At 40.4% G+C, this 19,156-nt stretch overlaps 1 protein-coding gene across 1 annotated transcript in view; it reads right to left on the bottom strand.

Moving 5' to 3' along the window:
* Positions 1-19,156, bottom strand: part of DDX10 (DEAD-box helicase 10) — a 262,437-nt gene that overhangs the window by 221,618 nt on the left and 21,663 nt on the right. The window contains exons 6-8 of the mRNA XM_059708004.1: positions 15,400-15,589; positions 8,576-8,702; positions 829-991 (exon numbers count right to left, since the gene is read on the bottom strand). Coding sequence (XP_059563987.1) covers positions 829-991; positions 8,576-8,702; positions 15,400-15,589 — 480 coding nt within the window. The remainder of the gene's footprint in view (positions 1-828; positions 992-8,575; positions 8,703-15,399; positions 15,590-19,156) is intronic.

Raw genomic sequence — 19,156 nt, 5'->3', positions numbered from 1 at the left:
AGAGGGGAGGGCAGTTGTGGGTGATCAGGCCGGTGGGGGGATGGAGGGGTCGTTGTGGGTGATGAGGCCGGGGGGGGGGGGGGGGGGGGGGGTTGGGGGGGGTAGTTGGAGGTGAGCAGGCCAGCAGGCAGAGTGGTTAGGGGCAATCAGGCAGGCAGGAGAGTGGTTAGGAGCCAGCAGTCCCATATTGGGAGAGGGATGTCCAACTGCCGGTTTAGGCCCACAGGGATTGGGCCTAAACTGGCAGTCGGACATCCCTCGAGGGGTCCCAGATTAGAAAGGGTGCAGGCTGGGCTGAGGGGACCTCCCCGCGCCCCCCACCGTGCACGAATTTTGTGCACCAGCCCACTAGTATTAAATATGATTTTAAAATAAAAACTAGAAAGCTTGCTAAAAAGATGGACTTTACTGATTTTCCTTGTTAAATAAGTTGTAATATTTATTAAGTTTTCAGTTTCAAAAAACAGGACAATTTTTTAATATCTTTAAACCTTTCATTCTTTGATTTTGTAGGCTCCTCAGGGTTTTATGCTATAGCTATTATCATACAACAGTAAGAGCACAAAGATGAAAATATTACAAAAAAATCTTCACTGATGTATATTCTTTGAGTCTGCAGGCCAAAGCTCTATCCACTGAGCCAAACCGGTTAGGGCTATCTGATGTATATTCTTAATGCTAATCATCTTAGTTACAAATTCACTTGTTTTTCTCTAATAAGACAGCCCAATTATTTGAATCAAACTATTTGAATTCCCAGAATCTACGCATTTATAAGTAAGTCATATTTCCCATGATCATAGAATCTTTTCTCCAAAGCTTTCTTACCCAGTCCCCTGGCTGCAATATCAGTAGCAAACAGTACTGCAGCTCTCTTGCGAACAAATTCATTATAGACTTCCATTCTTCTCATCTGCTGCTGCCGACCATGCAGAGCAAGGATAGATATACCAGGACGTAGCCGGCAAAACACTCGAAACAGATACTGAACCTAGGCATTAACAGAAAAATGAGTTTAATACATCTGGATAGAAGCAGCAAAGTAAGTTTACAAAATGAACAGCAAAAATGTATTAAGGAACACGATTAAATATATAGAGAGCAGAGAAAGGGATATGTAGTAGAGTTATGGTGTTAAAGCATTTTTGCTCATGTTATTCCCTAAAACAATTCTGGTGGGGTGGGGGGCGGGGTGCTCCCCTTACCTTTTTAAGTTTATAGTTGATATTTTTGCAAATTTAATTGGTTGCAAAGAACGTAATTTCTGGTATATTGTAAATATTATTATTTTTAAATAAATACTTAAAATGTCTTACAAATGTATCCAATAGATTCTAAATAGCAGAGCAATTTGATACCCACTATCAATTATTTTTAACATATGTCAAAATAATGAGGAGACGCCTGGCCGTTGTGGCTCACTGGTGGAGCATCAACCTATGGACCAGGAGGTCATAGTTCAATTCCCAATCAGGGCATATGCCTGGGTTTCAGACTTGATCCCCAGTGGGGGGAATGCAGGAGGCAGCCAATTAATGATTCTCTCTCATCATTGATGTTTCTATCTCTCTCTCCCTCTCCCTTTATCTCTGAAATAAACAAAAAATATATTTTAAAACATAATACTGAGAGTATGCATTGTGAGAGAGAGCCCCTCAATTTTGCTGCAAACCAAAGCAGCTCTAAAAAAATTAAGTCTTAAAAAAATAAGATTATGGGGCAGCAGGCAACTGGGGAAAGGGAGGGAGTACCAGGCCGCAGCCACCAGGGACCCTACCAGTGCTTGAATTTTGTGCACTGGGCCTCTAGTCTTATATAATAAAAGCCTGATACGCAAAAATAATAATAATAAATAAATAAATAAAAGATTAAAAACACAATGTGAAGAAACTTGTTTAACAAAAAGAAATTTTACATCATTTCTTTTCCTCCGTGAACTCTTATTTCCTGACTCCACAGAATTTTATCTTTGCAGCTTTATGCTTGAAAGTCTTTTGAAGACTTTATCAAAATTTATTATTTTCTACAACCAATCTATATAGATCAGTTTTAACATTTAAAATTTCCTGTGGCCATAAAGCTGTATTAAATTTTTTCTTTCTGGATTAAATGAACTATTACTACAGTCATTATTAGTACAAAAATGACCAAAACAAGAAATGCTAGAATTTGATTTTTAAAAACTGTTAGACATAAAAAATTTTATTGTTGTAAGATGTTGGACATACAATAGTAGATGTTATTACATCTCTTAATTTACGGGACTAAATAGAGCTGACTGTTATAGTTTTACTACCTGTCTTTATCTTATGTATTCATAAGTGAATACTATTGATTGCTAGACCCAGGCAGAGTACAGCATCACTTAATTTCTATTTTCTCTTTATAATGTAGGTATTAAGAAAATCTTATCACAAAAATATAGGAAATGGACTGAAATGAACTTTAACTCTCTGAACTCTTATAAACATCTAAAAGGAGACTTGACTTTGGATGGTGAATACAATAAATACGCAGATTATGTATGAAACAATTGTACTCCTGAAATCTATATAATTTTATTAACCAGTTAGTGGTCCAGTGCACGGATTCATGCACATTGAAAGGAAATTAATTAGAAGAAATATTTTAATATTGCTATTCGTCCTTTCTCTATAATAGAAGTGTCAACTAAATTCACAACTGACAATGACAGATCAAAACACATGCATGCAATTGGCGCCAGCAAGAGCTTTACAACCAAATTCACAACTGGCAATGACAGATCAAAACACATGCATGTGATTGGCGCCAGCAAGAGCTTTACAACCAAATTCACAACTGACAATGACAGATCAAAACACATGCATACGATTGGCGCCAGCAAGAGCTTTACATGCATCGCGCATGCGCGAGTCAACTTAGCCTTTTGTATATATAGAATAAACTTGTTTAATTAGACCTGCTTTCTGATGTAGCTAAACTTTTTCCAGCCCAGTGAAGCACCCCAACTTCTCTTTCAGGTAATTGTCAGCAACACAGCAGTAAATATCAACACAAAGCAGATTATTATTGTAGATCACGCAGGGAGAATAAAGGGTAAAATATTTAACTGTAGCAGTGTTTGACTATATTCTGTGCAGTGAGAAAACCTGAAGTCATTTTCAAGTTCCACCATTTCTTACTTCTTTTCAGTTGGGCCAAGTTTCTAAGCTTTCTAAATGTCTGTTTTCCAGCTAATGAAAAGAAAAGAAAATAGGATTCTACCGAGTCTCCTATCTACCTACTCCAGGACTTCTTTTAGGATCAAATGAGATGAGGCACGGGAAAGCGCTTCACAGACATTTGGTTAAAGTGTAAAATGTTTGCACCTGGCTATAAAGCAAGTCATGTTCCTGGGCTGAAGAAACTACCAGGAGGCTAGTCATTGCTAAGGAGAGGAAGTCAGGCATTGCTATGTGACATCATTACCCAGCGCCCACAGTGACTGTTTCCAGGCTGGGCTGTGGGCCGCATTTAGCATCATAGGGTCTTGTCAGTGCTGGCTGCAGTTTGGTGGGCTGTCACACCGGGGTGATGGCAGGGCCTGTGTCCCACTTGGGGGAAGCCGAGTATTGCTTTGTCTGCACCAGGTTTGTGCTGCCGTTTCTTTATAAATGGCCAGTGTGCATCATTGCAGCTCCTGCGTTGAGCATCTGCCCTCTGGTGGTCAGTGCACATCATAGTGACCGGTCAGACAGTTGGAGGGACACTTAGCATATAAGCCTTTTATACATGTAGATATCACTCTAATCCTATCTAATAAAAGAGAAAAATGGTAATTGGCGTACGACGATACCCTTTTCATTGGCTAATCAGGGCTATATGCAAATTAACTGCCAACTATGATTGGCAGTTAACTGCCAACTAAGATTGGCAGTTAACTGCCAACAAGATGGCGGTTAATTTGCATACGTAGGCACAATGCAGGGAGGCGAAAGGGAAAGCAGGAAGAAGCCCCCTGCCACTGACAGTGATCGGAAACCCAGGGGGGAGCTAAGAGCTGGGGGGCAGGGCAAAGGCGGCCCTGGGGCCGCCTTTGCCCTGCCCCCCAGCCATGATCGGAGAATCAGGCGCCTTTGCCGCCCTGGCCAGTGATAGCAGGAAGTAGGGGTGGAGCCAGCGATGGGAGCTGGGCACGGTCGAAGCGGCAGTCCCGGGAGCTAGGGGTCCCTTGCCTGGGCCTAAAGAGGAGCCCACGATTGCGGGGCCACTGCAGCTGCGGGTCCCCGCTGCCCGGGCCGGACGCCTAGGCCAGAGGCCTCAGGCCTGGTCAAGGGGCCGATCCGATGATTGGTGATCGGAGGGTGATGAGGGTCAACTCCTCTGGCCGAGGCATCAGGCCTGGGTGGGGGGCGGAGCCGGGGATTGGGGGGATATGATGGTCCCCTTGCCCAGGCCTGAAGCCTGGGTCAGAGGGGTCAGGCTTGGGCGGGGGGTGGAGCAAGCGATCAGAGGGAGATGGGGGTCCCCTGCCCAGGCATGATTCCTGGGCCAGAGGCCTCAGGCCTGGGCGGGGGCCAGAGCCAGTGATTGGGGGGAGATGGGGGTCCCCTGTCCAAGCCTGACACCTCTGGCGGAGGCGTCAGGCCTGGGCAAGGGGCCGATCAGGCGATCGGAGGGTGATGGGGGTCTATGCCTCTGGCGGAGGCGTCAGGCCTGGGCAAGGGGCCGATCAGGAGATCGGAGGGTGATGGGGGTCTATGCCTCTGGCGGAGGCGTCAGGTCTGGGCAAGGGGCCAATCCTGCGATTGGAGGGGGATGGGGGTCAACGCCTGAGGGCTCCCAGTATGTGAGAGGGGGCAGGCTGGGCTGAGGGACACTCCCCTCCCCACACACACCCAGTGCACGAATTTCGTGCACCGGGCCCCTAGTAAATTCAATAAAAAGGTAAAAAATTTGCAAAATCATGACAAATAAAATTTATAGTAATCTAGCACCTAATAACTCCATTTAAGTCTCCCTTCAAATTTTGTTCAAAGTAAAGAATGGGAAACCACCTGAATTTTGAAATGACCTGTTACCTTATTAGAGTCATTCACTTTCTGAGTAGCTACCCTGGTGCCAGAAAGGTTCTCTGACCATGAGACAATGAATCAATAAGATTAAGGATAGAAGGACATAAGCCTTTCTTTTATAAAGTTTTTAAAAGAACTACCATGACCCTATCAGCTCAGTGGATAGAGCATCGGCCAGCGGACTTAAAGGTCCTAGATTTGATTCCGGTCAAGGGCACATGCCTGGGTTGCAGGCTTGATCCTCAGTAGGGGGGTGTGCAGGAGGCAGCCGATCAATGATTCTCTCTCATCATTGATGTTTCTCTCTCTCACCCTCTCCCTTTCTCTCTGAAATCAATAAGAAAATGTATATAGTAAAAAATAAGTGAAAAAAAAAGAACAACCATGAAAAGGAAATGGGAAATGAGAACCTGCAGACCACAAAGGCCCCCTGAGGCAAGTCAATCTTAGAGAAGTACATATGGAAATTGAGGTATAAATTGAGATCATGAAAACTTTCTGCAATCTGTCTCTCTCAAATCAAGACTGACCTTGAATTCCCACTATTGAAAAAATTGGCTGAGGTGGAAGACATAGCCTATAGAATAAAGAGGTAATATGCAAATTGACCCTCACTCCATTACACCGTCACAAGATGGCTGCGCCCATAGCCGAGGCAGGGTTCCCGTAATACAAGATGGCTGTGCCCACAGCGGAGGCAGGGTTCCCGTAATGAGTGATCAGCAGGGACCTGAGGCTGTGCCCCCCGCCAGGTGGGGCTTGACAGGGGACCTCAGGCTGCGCCCCCCGACCCAGCAGGGCTTGATGGGGGACCTGAGGCTGTGCCCCCCACCCGGCGGGGCTTGACTGGGGTGGAGCCAGCCGGGTCTGGGTCTCGCACAATTTCAAGGTGCACACGGGTGGGCAGGGACTTGACCCTGGGTCCCGCGGCATGCCCCAGACTCTGACAGGAGGAAGATTTTCATATACATTTTACTAATTTTCTTTCATCTCTGACACTTCTATTATAAGGGCAAATAGCAATATTAAAATATTTCCTCTAATTAATTCCCTTTTAATGTGCACAAATTTCATGCACCGGGCCACTGGTATAGAATAAAGCCATATAGGTTCTAAGTAAGGAATTTATATTTAATTCTAAAATTTATAGAAAAATTCTTAGAAGGTTTGCAGCAAGGCAGTGACATATTCCAGTTTCCATTTTCCAAAGATCATCATTGCTATAGTGTGGAATAACTATAGGAAAGAGAGTAAAGAAATGGAGAGACCAAACAGGTTCAGAGTAAAGTGCAGCATGAGGGGTGGTGAGAATGGTAGCACTGATGAGAGTTATCAATAGACTGAATATGGATAAAGATGGGCAAAAATTAAGAATTCAGGGGGTGTTTGGAGGAGGTAGAGGAAGGTATTGGGGGGGAAATGGTGATGGACAGAGACTTGACTTAGGGTGGTGAACACAAAACACAATGTACAAATGATGTGTTATAAAATTGTGCATCCGGCCGAAACCGGTTTGGCTCAGTGGATAGAGCGTCGGCTTGCGGACTGAAAGGTCCCAGGTTCGATTCCGGTCAAGGGCATGTACCTGGGTTGCGGGCACATCCCCAGTAGGGAGTGTGCAGGAGGCAGCTGATCGATGTTTCTCTCTCATCGATGTTTCTAACTCTCTATCTCTCTCCCTTCCTCTCTGTAAAAAATCAATAAAATTTATTAAAAAAATAAATAAATAAAAAAATAAAATAAAATAAAATAAAATTGTGCATCCGAAACCTATATAATTTTGTTAGCCAGTATCACCTGAATAAATATAATAAAAAGGGAGGGAAAATCAAGTCATGTATTGAGATGAGGAAGCAAATCTTAAAGAAAGAAAATTTTAAATTGTTTTTCCTATGTTAAATTTGAGATGCCCTTTAGACATGCAATTGGAAATACCTAGTAATCAAGTTTGAGATGTGGATTTGGCAGCTGCCAGAATACTGATGGTATTTAAAGCATGAAACTGAAGAGGTTACCTAGAAAGAGCATAGATGGAAAAGGGGCAGAGAAGGGTAGAGGACAGAGATTGGAAGCACTTTAACCTGCAGTGGAAGGCAAAAGAAAGCCAGCAAGGAAGGTTAACAGAGCAGTCAGAGGCAAGGGGAAAACATGTTAGTGTGGAGTCACAGAAGTCTAAAGAAGTATTTCAAGAAGGAGAGAATGCTCAACTGTATTACTATGCTTCTAAGAGGTCAAATAAGTAAGGACTAATGACTGACCACCCACTTTGGTAGGCTGTACCTTTTAAAGGGGCTAACTCTGGAGGACTGAGGAGAGAAGAGGAGATGAGACAGTGATGCTGAGTGGAGAGATAAATCGTTAAAAGAGATTGTTGTGAAGAAGAGCAGAAAATAGAGGCAGTGATTGTAAAGAGATATGAGCTTTGTATTTTATTCTTAATCTGGGCAATATTCAAGCCTAACAAGGAGACAAGAAAACATAGGACAGAGGACATCTGCAGTAATAAAAGCCTTGTGCAGAGAGAAGATAGGGAGCACCAGTAGAGGATTAGTCATAGATACTTCATCCACTGTGATGAAAGGGAAAGCAGAGTGTTATGGAGTAAAATTTTAAATATAAACTCTAAATTTATTTCCTTATATATACATAGCAAAAACATCCCTTCTTTCAGAGATGTAAAGTTCTAAAAATCTAAAGTAGGTCCTAAAATAAAACTGTAAAGTCATTCTTTACATGGTAAAATGAGAAACCACTACTTATCTTCCTCATAAGATAAAGGGAGATTCATCCTCATATTTATAAGGCTAAGCTATTCCAAAAGTTATAAATCTAGAATCAATCTACTCTATGCCAACAACTAAGTCATCAGGGAGGGTGAAAAAGTGGCAAAAGTCAACCAGGGTCTCTTCTCTGTAAGGGAAGGAACCCAGTTTTCTTAAACAATTACTGAATCCCTTAATTATAGTACAAGACTAGTGTTGAAGAAATGTTTATAACTAAATAAAGATATAAACACTACAGAGGGTAGGAGAGGGAGTTGACTGTAACAAGGGAGTCTGGAGTGTCAGAAAAGGACTTCCAAGTATAACATTTGAGCTTGTTAGCCTTAAAGGATGCTAAATATTTCCCCAGAATTGGGATGAAGGGATGCAGGGAGGGCATTCCAAAGATCAGCATGAACAAAGATATGGAAGCATGAAAATAAATGACATATTCAATTCAGTCTTCATGGAGCGTATGTGAGTCTCAGATTATAAAGACTTCTGGTTAGTCTATCAGTATTATGTTCTAAGTAGTGTGCTAGGTACTAACAATACTTCAGTACAAGAGACAGTTTCTTCCCTTACAAAGCTTATAGTTTCATCCACAAGTTCCTTTTTAAAACAAAGACACAGGATTCTCTATCTATGGATCCCTCACCACATCCAGCACTCTATTTACTAGAAAAGAAAAGAAAGTGCTATTTGTCTAACTGAAATTTGGTATTTTAAAAGGGATGATCCAACACAAATAACTTATGAAAAATAAACATTCAGTACCTCTTTACAACTGGAGAAAAATACAATACTTTTCTTCTTCAGGTGGCTTTTCAAGAAGGAATAGAGTACACTTATTTTTTGCTGCAGCTGACAAACTATGTAGTTCTGCTCCAAAGTGGCAGGGGTGCTTATGGAAATAAAAGGAGGAAAAACATTAAAAACATGCCATGTTAGTAATTTTGAAAACCAGACCAGAAAAAGAAGAACTCAAATATTACAGTTGCATGCCTCTTGGGTATTTCTCTCTGTCTCTCTCGCTCGCGCTCTCTCTTTCTCTCTCTCTCTTTCTTTCACTGAAGGAACTTGCTGAGCTGATGGTAAACTTCCACATCTTAATAGGGACTTGGGTTACATAGATACACATGTTTATCAAAACTCAGCTAACGTACTCTTAATTTGTTCACTGTATGTAAAAATTACATCAAGATAAAAAACTTATATATTGAATTCTACTTAGTGATATGTGCACTTAAATACCTAAAGGAAGTGAACAGATGGCTTCAATTTACTTTGAAATGCATCAAAAATATGTGGGTGTATAGGTAGATGAACTGGATAAACGGACACTAAATGAATGCTACTACCATTAGGTAGCAGGTATAAGGTGTTCACTGTAAAATTTTTCAATTGTGCTACATGTTTGAAATTTCTCATAATAAAATGCTGAAAAGACATATACATATATTTACTCTTTGAACTAATAAGACTACTGATAGCCCTGACAGGTTTGGCTCAGTGGATAGAGCATCGGCCTGCGGACTGAAGGGTCCCAGGTTCGATTCTGGTTAAGGGCGTGTACTTTGAAGGCACATGGGGGGGGGGGGGTTGTTGCAGGAGGCAGCTGATCGATGTTTCGCTCTCATTGATGTTTCTAACTCTCTATCCCTCTCCCTTCCTCTCTGTAAAAAATCAATGAAATATATATTTTTTTAAAAAGACTACTGATAAACATACAAAAAATATGGTATTATTTATAAAGCAAAAAATGAAAATCAATCCACATCAATAGAGAACTTGTGGAATGAACTACTGTGTGCCCACACAATTAAGTATCTTGCAGCTGTAAAAAAGGAATAAATAATCTATCCACATATTATCTGGCTTGGGCTGTACAAAATACACACACACACACACACACACACACACACATTCATGTACACAGGCATCCCTGTGTCTGCTTATAACTTTAAAAAAGAGGCAGATGCCCAGCAGGTGTGGCTCTGTGGTTAAGCATCGACCCATGAACCAAGAGGTCACCAGTTCAACCTACATGCCCAGGTTGCAGGCTCAATCACCAACAGGGGGGCAGCCAATTGATGTTTCTTTCATAAATGTTTCTATGTCTACCCCTCTCCCTCCCTTTCTCTCTCTCTAAAAAAAAGATATTTAAAATTTAAAAAAGAAGAGGCAGACAAACCAAAACCTAAAAGTTGGTTATCCGCGGGGGGATATATAGAACCAAATTTAATTTAAAAAACAATTAATCCTAAAGATATAGCAAGTTGATAGCTTAATGACAAAGGAATTTCAAAGAAATTTGAATTGTTGTTACACTTACTGGGATATTTAAGGGAAAAAATGCAAAGGAATCTTAATTTTCTTAAACAATCATGTTGTTAGCAATATTATTGGTATTATCCTGAAACTTTAGATATAGTACCTAATAAATGGAACAAATAAGTAAAAGACATTAGGAAAGAAGATGTCTGGCATAAGAAAAGAATACATATATGAAAATCAAAGAGGCTGCAAAAATAAAAGGCTTAAATTTGCTTTTTAAGTATCAGCATGAACTCATGACGTGTTTCTCTTCAAAAAAATAAAATAAGCCTGTCCACTGAAAAACCTGAACACAATGACCATCTCATAGCACCTAGACTATGGTCTCTAAACACAATATCCTGCCAAAGGAATTTTACATGGGATGGAAACATAAGGTGAACCAAGAACACCAGAAGCAAGGAAGCCCAAAACTACTGGGCTGTGTCTAAAGGATCCAGGTAACAATTTAAAGAACCTCCTGTTAACCAAGTTTGGAATGATATAAGATAATTTGTGTATTAAAAATACAGTATTAATTTTTATTGAAGGATAAATAATAAAGTAAGTTTAAATGTATAGGTTAATATCACTAAATAATTAATTCATCTTAAATGTCATTAAGTCAATGAGTTCATTTTAATTTTTTTAAAAAACTGCTCACCTTTGGAAAATATTAGGGAAGCAACTCTTTAGTATAAAAACTGTTAAGTAACAAGAATGAAGCATATATTCTGGTATTCTAACCTCAATTAAAAAAATAATAGAATCAAGCCAAACCAATGGACATGGACAACGGGGGGATGGGAGCATGAGTTTGTGTGTGGGGGGGGAGGTTGGGGGTTAATGGGGGGGATGAGGACACATTTGTAATACCTTAACTAATAATAAAAAAAAATAAAATAAAATAAAATAAAATGAAACAAAAAAAATAAATAAATAATAGAATCAGAATATCACAATTTTGCACATCCTAATGAAATAATGAATCCAGGTAATCATCATCACTGACTACTAAAATTCTAAGGTTACAAAGTTCTCATTCCTGTCATAAGAAGCTGTTTGTATCAGATTGATCCTTTGTTTTAGAGCACTATCTATAAAAGCCAGATTAAATATAAAACAAAAAATACTGTAGGCATCAGAGAGCAACCAAGGCAGCAAGGAGGTGCTGAAGGAGACCTAGAAATGCTCTGTTCAAGCCCCATATTAATCTCCACTTTTCACACAAAGCATCTGCTGATTTACAAGAGAGATGAGAGATAAAGTAGAATTAGGCCTAAACATGTCAGTTCAAGATCCTAAAGAATGAACCATGAAAAACCAAATCTGAAATTCTTCATATAATTTTCCCACATATGTCAACTCCTAAACTCAGCACACACAAGGCAAAATGAGTGAAAACAAGCCACAGGTAACAGGGAAGCTCAGAGCAGAGCACATATCCTGCCAGTCTCACAGTGCCACGAAGTTCAGAGCCTACCAAGGGGAAGGATGGAAAGATAAACTCCCCCGTCTTTCCCTCGAGATCCACAGAAAGGCTAGGCCTCTGAGTCAGGGCTATACTCCAGGACTAAGGGCAAAACAGAAACAGAATAGCTCCAGAGTGTAAAAACCAGAATAGCCCAGGACCAGGTAAAAGTCCTTACCACATCTCATACAACAAAAAGACATCACTCATGATTTTGCTAAGAACTTAAGAAAATCTTAAAAACCACAAACTACCTTCAAAGGAACAAGAGAACTGTCAGCTACTTTTAACAGTTAGGGAAAAAAAAAATGGAAGTTAGAATACAATAGAAAGATATCTTTGAACTGAACAAAGAAAAACACCTACCATGATATCCTTCAAAAATGAAATAGATTTTCAGAAAAGTCAAAACAGAATTTTTCACTAGTAAACCTAAACTATACAGAAATATTTTTTAGTATGGCATAAGAAATAAAAAACACCAGAAAAGGTCCTGGCCATATAGCCCAGTGGGTTAGAGCATGGTTCCAATACACCTAGGTTGTGGGTTTGATCCCCCGTCAGGGTATATACAAGAATTAACCAAGGAATGCATAAACAAGTAGAACAACAAACTGATGTTTCTCTTTTTTTCCCCTCTCTTTCTCTCTCTCTCTCTCTAAATTAAATCAATAAATTAAAAACAAAACAAAAAAACACCAGAAAAAAAGTAAGTATTTGGGTAACTCTAAATAAATACTGATTTTAAAACAGTAATAATAATGGCTTATGGGGCTTAAAGTAAGTGCAATTAAAATACTTCACAATGGCCCCAGTTTGCCTCAGTGGATAGAGTATTGGCCTGTGGCCTGAAGGGTCCCAGGTTCAATTCCAGTCAAGGGCATATGCCGGGATGGCAGGCTCAATCCCCAGTAGGGGGTGTACAGGAGGCAGCTGATAAATGATTCTCTCTCATCATAAATGTTTCTATCTCTCTCTCCCTCTCCCTTCCTCTCTGAAATCAATAAAAATATATTTTAAAAAAATACTTCACAATGAAGGCACAATGGAAAGGGGTAAAGAGACTTAAATAATGGGGTAAGTTAAATGTAAACAAATTCAATCCTCCAGTTAAAAAGCAATTATCACACCAGATTAAATAAGAATAGAAACATATGTAATGCTTTCAACAATAAAGAATTTATTATTAAAAAAAAAAAGGATTGGACCATAAGCTGGTTACAAAGACAAATCTAAAATAAGGGCATATACAATGTAGAAAGTAAAAGAAAAAGATTTACTAAGCAAATATTAAACAAAAAAAAAGTTACTATAGGCAGACTAATATCAAATTAGACTTTAAGGCAAAAAGAATTAGTAAAGATAAAGAGGAACACTTCATAATGAAATACTAAATTTGTATGCACCAAATACCATAAGCTCAGAATATCCATCTCAAATTTGAAATGTTTCATAATTCATCATAGATTCTAACTTATACAACACATACAAAAATCAGCCAATGAATACATAAATAAGCCGAAACCGGTTTGGCTCAGTGGATAGAGCGTCGGCCTGCGGACTGGAAGGTCCCAGGTTCGATTCCGGTCAAGGGCATGTACCTGGGTTGCGGGCATATCCCCAGTGGGAGATGTGCAGGAGGCAGCTGATCGATGTTTCTCTCTCATCGATGTTTCTAACTCTCTATCTCTCTCCCTTCCTCTCTGTAAAAAATCAATAAAATATATTTATAAATAAATAAATAAATAAATAAATAAATAAATAAGTGGAACAATAAATTGATGTTTCTTTCTCTCTCTTCCCTTTGTTCTCTAAAAATCAATTGATAAGTCATTTATGAAATAAACATCTTTGGATACAGTCTTTGGATTCAATTTTATCTAACAATCTCTATAAACTACAGATAACAACCAACTATCATCTATAGCAACAGAGAACAGGGATAATTTGTACAATTTACCTAACATAAATTACAAAAGGTTTTATAGACTATCTAATGATTGATAAATCAGTGTCTAGAAGACACTATTATGTTTTGAAAACAGGCAGAAAGCAAACAACAAAAAGAAGAAAATGAAAAGACCTAGGCAGTCTTTAGATTATAAAACTAATTGTACCAAGAATTTCAACAGCAACCTCAACACAACTTTACAAGACCGATGTCAACTCAATAGTAAGCCGTGGAGGAAACCATACCTCAAGTACCTTTTGCTATTCCATTCCTGAATCCTTGATAAACAAAGTCACCAGTACTCAGATTCTCCTAAGTTTACCCACTAGGATCACCTGGGAGTGTAGAGCCTTGCCTCTGAAGCTTTTTCTAATCCTAGACAGCTATCAGCTAGGTCAGGGGTCCTCAAACTACCGCCCGCAGGCCACATGCAAATACAAATATTGTATTTGTTCCCGTTTTGTTTTTTTTACTTCAAAATAAGATAGTGCAGTATGCATAGGAATTTGTTCATAGTTTTTTTTTTAAACTATAGTCCGGCCCTCCAACGGTCTGAGGGACAGTGAACTGGCTCCCTGTTTAAAAAGTCTGAGGACCCCTGAGCTAGGTCAAGGTGGGACTGAAAGCCATTTTCCCTATATTTGAAGATGTCCCAGGAAGATAACCCAATTCATTTTCCTAATCTATTTCTTTTAGGCTAACATTTAACAGCAATAAGTGAAAGTTAAAATAGAAATAATGGTGGAGTTGAATCCATATTGAGGTCTTCAACACATTCAATTTATATTCCTAGGAAAGCACTTCTGGAAGTCAAATATGTCCATAGTCTACAATGATTCAAACCAAACATATACATCCTTCTAAATGTCGTAACATCAAAATTCACTTTAAAACATATTTCTCCCCGCCCTAGCCAGTTTGGCTCAGTGGATAGAGTGTCGGCTTGCAGACCAAAGGGTCCCAGGTTCGATTCCAGTCAAGGGCACGTACCTCGGTTGTAGGCTACTCAGGCCCTGGCCCTGGTCGAAGGCAACCAATCAATGTGTTTCATTCACATTGATGTTTCTCTCTGTCTTTCCCTCTCTCTTCCACTCTCCCTAAAATTCAATGGGAAAATATCCTCGGTGAGGATTAACAAAAAATAAAATAAATAAATAAAACATACTTCCCCCAACCATTTACACATACCATACACACTCTCTCCCTCTTTTACACTTTCTACTGTCACATAAACATACACACCTTAACTGTCCAGTTTTTAGTGAATACAAGACAAAACAATAGACATTTTAAACATAAAGGTACTTTGCTAAATATTAATGCATTTTATGTGTTCCACAGCACATTAGTCCTGCCTAATGCAGCTATAAAGAAGGATTCCATACCCAAATAACTTTGGTAAATACAGGAAACTATATTCATCTACTGCTTTGTAGAATCACAATGTCTATGAAAATATCAAAGGTTCGGAGAAGTCTTAAAGAATACTGTTTTACTTTAACTCAAAATTCACTATTTATCTATTGAGGAATGCATCCCTCCTCCCCCAGCCTCACCCCACCACATTTTATGAAGGATAGTTGATGAATAAATACCTAATAACATCTTATGAGAAAATATTTGTTTCCCAAACCACAATCTGGAAAATCTTTACTAGAGTATTCTCACATTTAATGATGCATTGAGAATTTAAATAATTTTTACTAATATATTTACTATATCTTGCATACCTAATAACTCATAAAATGGTATTTTATTTTCTTTCCTAGAAAAGTAGTATTAATTTGAAATGTCAAATTCTTAAACTAAAAAGAGAGAACATTTGTTTTGATTGCATCAAATATGGTTTCAGACAGCACATACCTGTATTTTGCTTTTTCATGAACCCAGACATACTCAGGGTTTTTCAAACTCAAGCGTGCAAGGTCCTTTACAGATTTGGTTTGTGTTGCTGAGAAAAGTAAGGTCTGACGTTTCTTGGGAAGATTCTCAATAATAGCATTCATGGTATCAGCAAAGCCCATATCCAAGATTCTATCTGCTTCATCAAGAACTAAAAAAAGAAAATGCAGGTTGAACTACAATCCTATGTAATAAAAGTCTAATATGCTAAGTGTCTGGTCATCCATTCAACCAATCAAAGCATAATATGCTAATGATATGCTAAGGCCGCTCAACCACTCACTATGACTGCACTGATCAGGAGGGGGCAGATGCTCCGACTGGTAGGTTAGCTTGCTGCTGGGGTCCAGCCAATCAGGATTGAGCAAGACAGGCCAGACACACCCTGGAGCCCTCCCACGGTCCCTCCCTGGCTGGCCAACCTCCTGCACTCCTCCCTGGCCCGATCATGCACAGGTGGGGTCCCTTGGCCTGGCCTGCACCCTCTCACAATCCGGGACCCTTCAGGGGATGTCGAACAGCCGGTTTCAGCCCAATCCCACAGGCCAGGCAGAGGGACCCCACTGGTACATGAATTCACGTACCGGGCCTCTAGCATTTAAAATATACATTAGGCTGGGAAAACCAAGATGGTGGCACAGGTGAGATCCTGTACTTGCTGCCTCTCACAACCACATCAATACCACAACTAAATGGCAGAACAACTACCACCCAGAGCTGCGGGAAGGCTGGCTGAGTGAAAGTCCCACAACTAGAGAGGTGAAGAAGGCGCACTGAGACTGGTAGGAAGTGCGGAGGAACAGAAAATGCTGGCACCTGGATGTGCTGCTCTTTTAATCAGGAGGGAGATACAAGCTCCTGCTTGCTCTGAACTCCAGTTCCGGGTGAGACTCTGGGGGACTCAGGCACATATGGGGAGAAACTGGACTGTCTGGCATTGGGACAGGAATGCAAGGGCGGCTTTCTCTTAGCGGGGCTCACAGCAATCATTATTCCTGCACGGGGACACGGGACGCAGAGAACCAGGGACTTCTCTGATTCAGGGCTGACTGGCAGCCACTGCTGTTTGCTCTACCCTGGTGATTCCCAGAGACCCCACCCCAAGCAATTTACAACCCCACCCAAGCTGTGCGCATCGGCTTTTGCATATGAATGGCTTGTCCTTTTGCCTAAAACCTGTCAAACTGCAGTTGGGTCAGAGAGCCCCAGAGCTTCCAAAAGAAAGACCAAGGCCCTGCCGACCTTGCTTCACAGCTGGGCCTCATCTGGGCACTTCCAAACCCCATACAAAGAGGAGGAATCTGCAGATCTCTCTGTAGCTCCTGCTGGGTGGCCTCAGGCAGTGGCTGACCTTGCGCCTCCTTGGAGATCCAAGAGCCAGTGTACCCAGTGGCCAGAGTGAGACCATACTGGATTACAACTCTTCACATCCATAAGAGACACACTCAAGGGGCAGACTCAGTGAGCACTAAACCCCCACTGAAGCAAGTCCTGCCCCATAAGGGTATCTCCTGCATGACAGATCTTCCAGTGCAGACAAGCTGGTCATCACAGCCAACTGACCTGGAGTTCAATTCCTCCCAGTGATACCAACAGCAATGGGTTAATTACAACAAGACTGTGCAAACAGCCCACAAAGGGGTGCACCAAGAGCGTCCACCTCAGGTGACTGGGGAGGCTGAACCACTGGGCCCTATAGGACACCAACCACAGAAGGCCACTCTATCAACTCAAGGAGACTTAGCAGCTACCCATACATAGAAACAAACACAGGGAAGCAGCCAAAATGTGGAAACAAAGAAACAAGTCACAAATGAAAGAAATGGTTGAAAGCAAATGGTTGAGTTCAAAACCAGTTATAAGGTTACTCAAGAATCTTCTAGAAACCTCTGAGAAATTTAGTGAGACCCTCAAAGATATGAAAAAAGACCAATCAGAAATTAAGCATACACTGACTGAAATAAAGAATAATTTACAGAGATCCAACAGCAGACTAGAGGATCCCAAGAATCAAGTCAAAGATTTGAAATACGAAGAAGCAAAAAACACCCAACTGGAAAAGCAAAAAGAAAGAAGAATCCAAAAATATGAAGATAGTGTAAGGAGCCTCTGGGACAACTTTAAGCATACCAACATCCGAATTATGGGGGTGTCAGAAGAGAGAGAGCAAGGTATTGAAAACCTATTTGAAGAAATAATGACAGAAAACTTCCCCTACCTGGTAAAAGAAATAGACTTACAAGTCCAGGAAGCACAGAGAATCCCAAACAAAAGGAATCCAAAGAGGACCACACCAAGACACATCATAATTAAAATACCAAGGTCAAAAGACAAAGAGAGAATCTTAAAAGCAGCAAGAGAAAGACAGCCAGTTACCTACAAGGGAGTACCCATACGACTGTCAGCTGATTTCTCAACAGAAACTATGCAGGCCAGAAGGGAAGAAATATTCAGTGATAAATAGCAAGAACCTACGACCAAGATTACTTTACCCATCAAAGCTACCATTTAGAATTGAAGGTCAGACAAAGAGCTTCACAGATAAGAAAAAGCTAAAAGAGTTCATTACCACCAAACAAGTATTATATGAAATGCTGAAGGGTATTCTTTACGAAGAGGGAGGAGAAAAAGGTAAACATAAAAACTATGAACAACAAAGTGACAACAAATACTTATCTATCAACAAGTGAATCTAAAAACCAAGTGAATAAAAAATCTGATGAACAGAATTAACTGGTGCATATAATAGAATCAGGGGCATAGAAAGGGAGTGGACTGACAATTCTTAGGGGGATGGGGGTGAGGAGGGTACAGGAAGAGATTGGACAAAAATCTTACACATATGGACGAGGACAGTGGGGGGGGCGGGAGGGAGTAAGGGCATGGGGTGGGGTGGGAACTGGGGGGAGGGGAGCTATCGGGGTAAAAAAGAGAACAACTATAATAATCTGAACAATAAAGATTTATAAAAAAGTGAAGTAAAATAAAATATACATTAGGCTAAATACAATGTGGCATACTGATTGATCTTAGAACAGAGAAAGTATATTAGTGAAAAAAAATGGTGAAATCCAAATGAATTATGGAACTTATATAATGTACATCTTAGTTTTGACAAAGGTATCAGTTACATAAGATGTTATACTAGCAGAAACTGGGGAAGGGTATAGAGCAGCCGTGGGCAAACTACGGCCTGCGGGCCGGATCCGGCCCGTTTGAAATGAATAAAACTATTGAAATAAAAGACCGTACCCTTTTATGTAATGATGTTTACTTTGAATTTATATTAGTTCACACAAACACTCCATCCATGCTTTTGTTCCGGCCCTCCGGTCCAGTTTAAGAACCCATTGTGGCCCTCGAGTCAAAAAGTTTGCCCACCCCTGGTATAGAGGGACTCTGTATAATCACTCCAACTTTTCTATAAATCTAGAATTATTCCAAAATAAAAGCTGATTTAAGAAAACACATTAGATAATATCGGTGGTGACTGTACCTTTAAAAAAAACTCTTAGCTGTGTCACATACTGAAGTATCTACTTTCATATGACTACTTACATTCTTCCAACTAATTTTTGCCGGGAGCCGGTCCATGCTTGCTGTTTCAAGGGACCTGGCATATATGGCATACGGTTCTTAATATGTTTGCTCACCTTCTTGGCGCTGTGTTTTAACCAAGGTCTCCTCTCTGAGAAAGGTTGAATCCCCAGGTAGGGAT

The sequence above is a fragment of the Myotis daubentonii genome, chromosome 9 (genome assembly GCF_963259705.1).
Source record: "Myotis daubentonii chromosome 9, mMyoDau2.1, whole genome shotgun sequence".
In the NCBI taxonomy this organism is placed as follows: domain Eukaryota; kingdom Metazoa; phylum Chordata; class Mammalia; order Chiroptera; family Vespertilionidae; genus Myotis; species Myotis daubentonii.
Note: the sequence above shows the minus strand (reverse complement) of the source record. Positions and strands in the feature narration are given on the sequence as shown.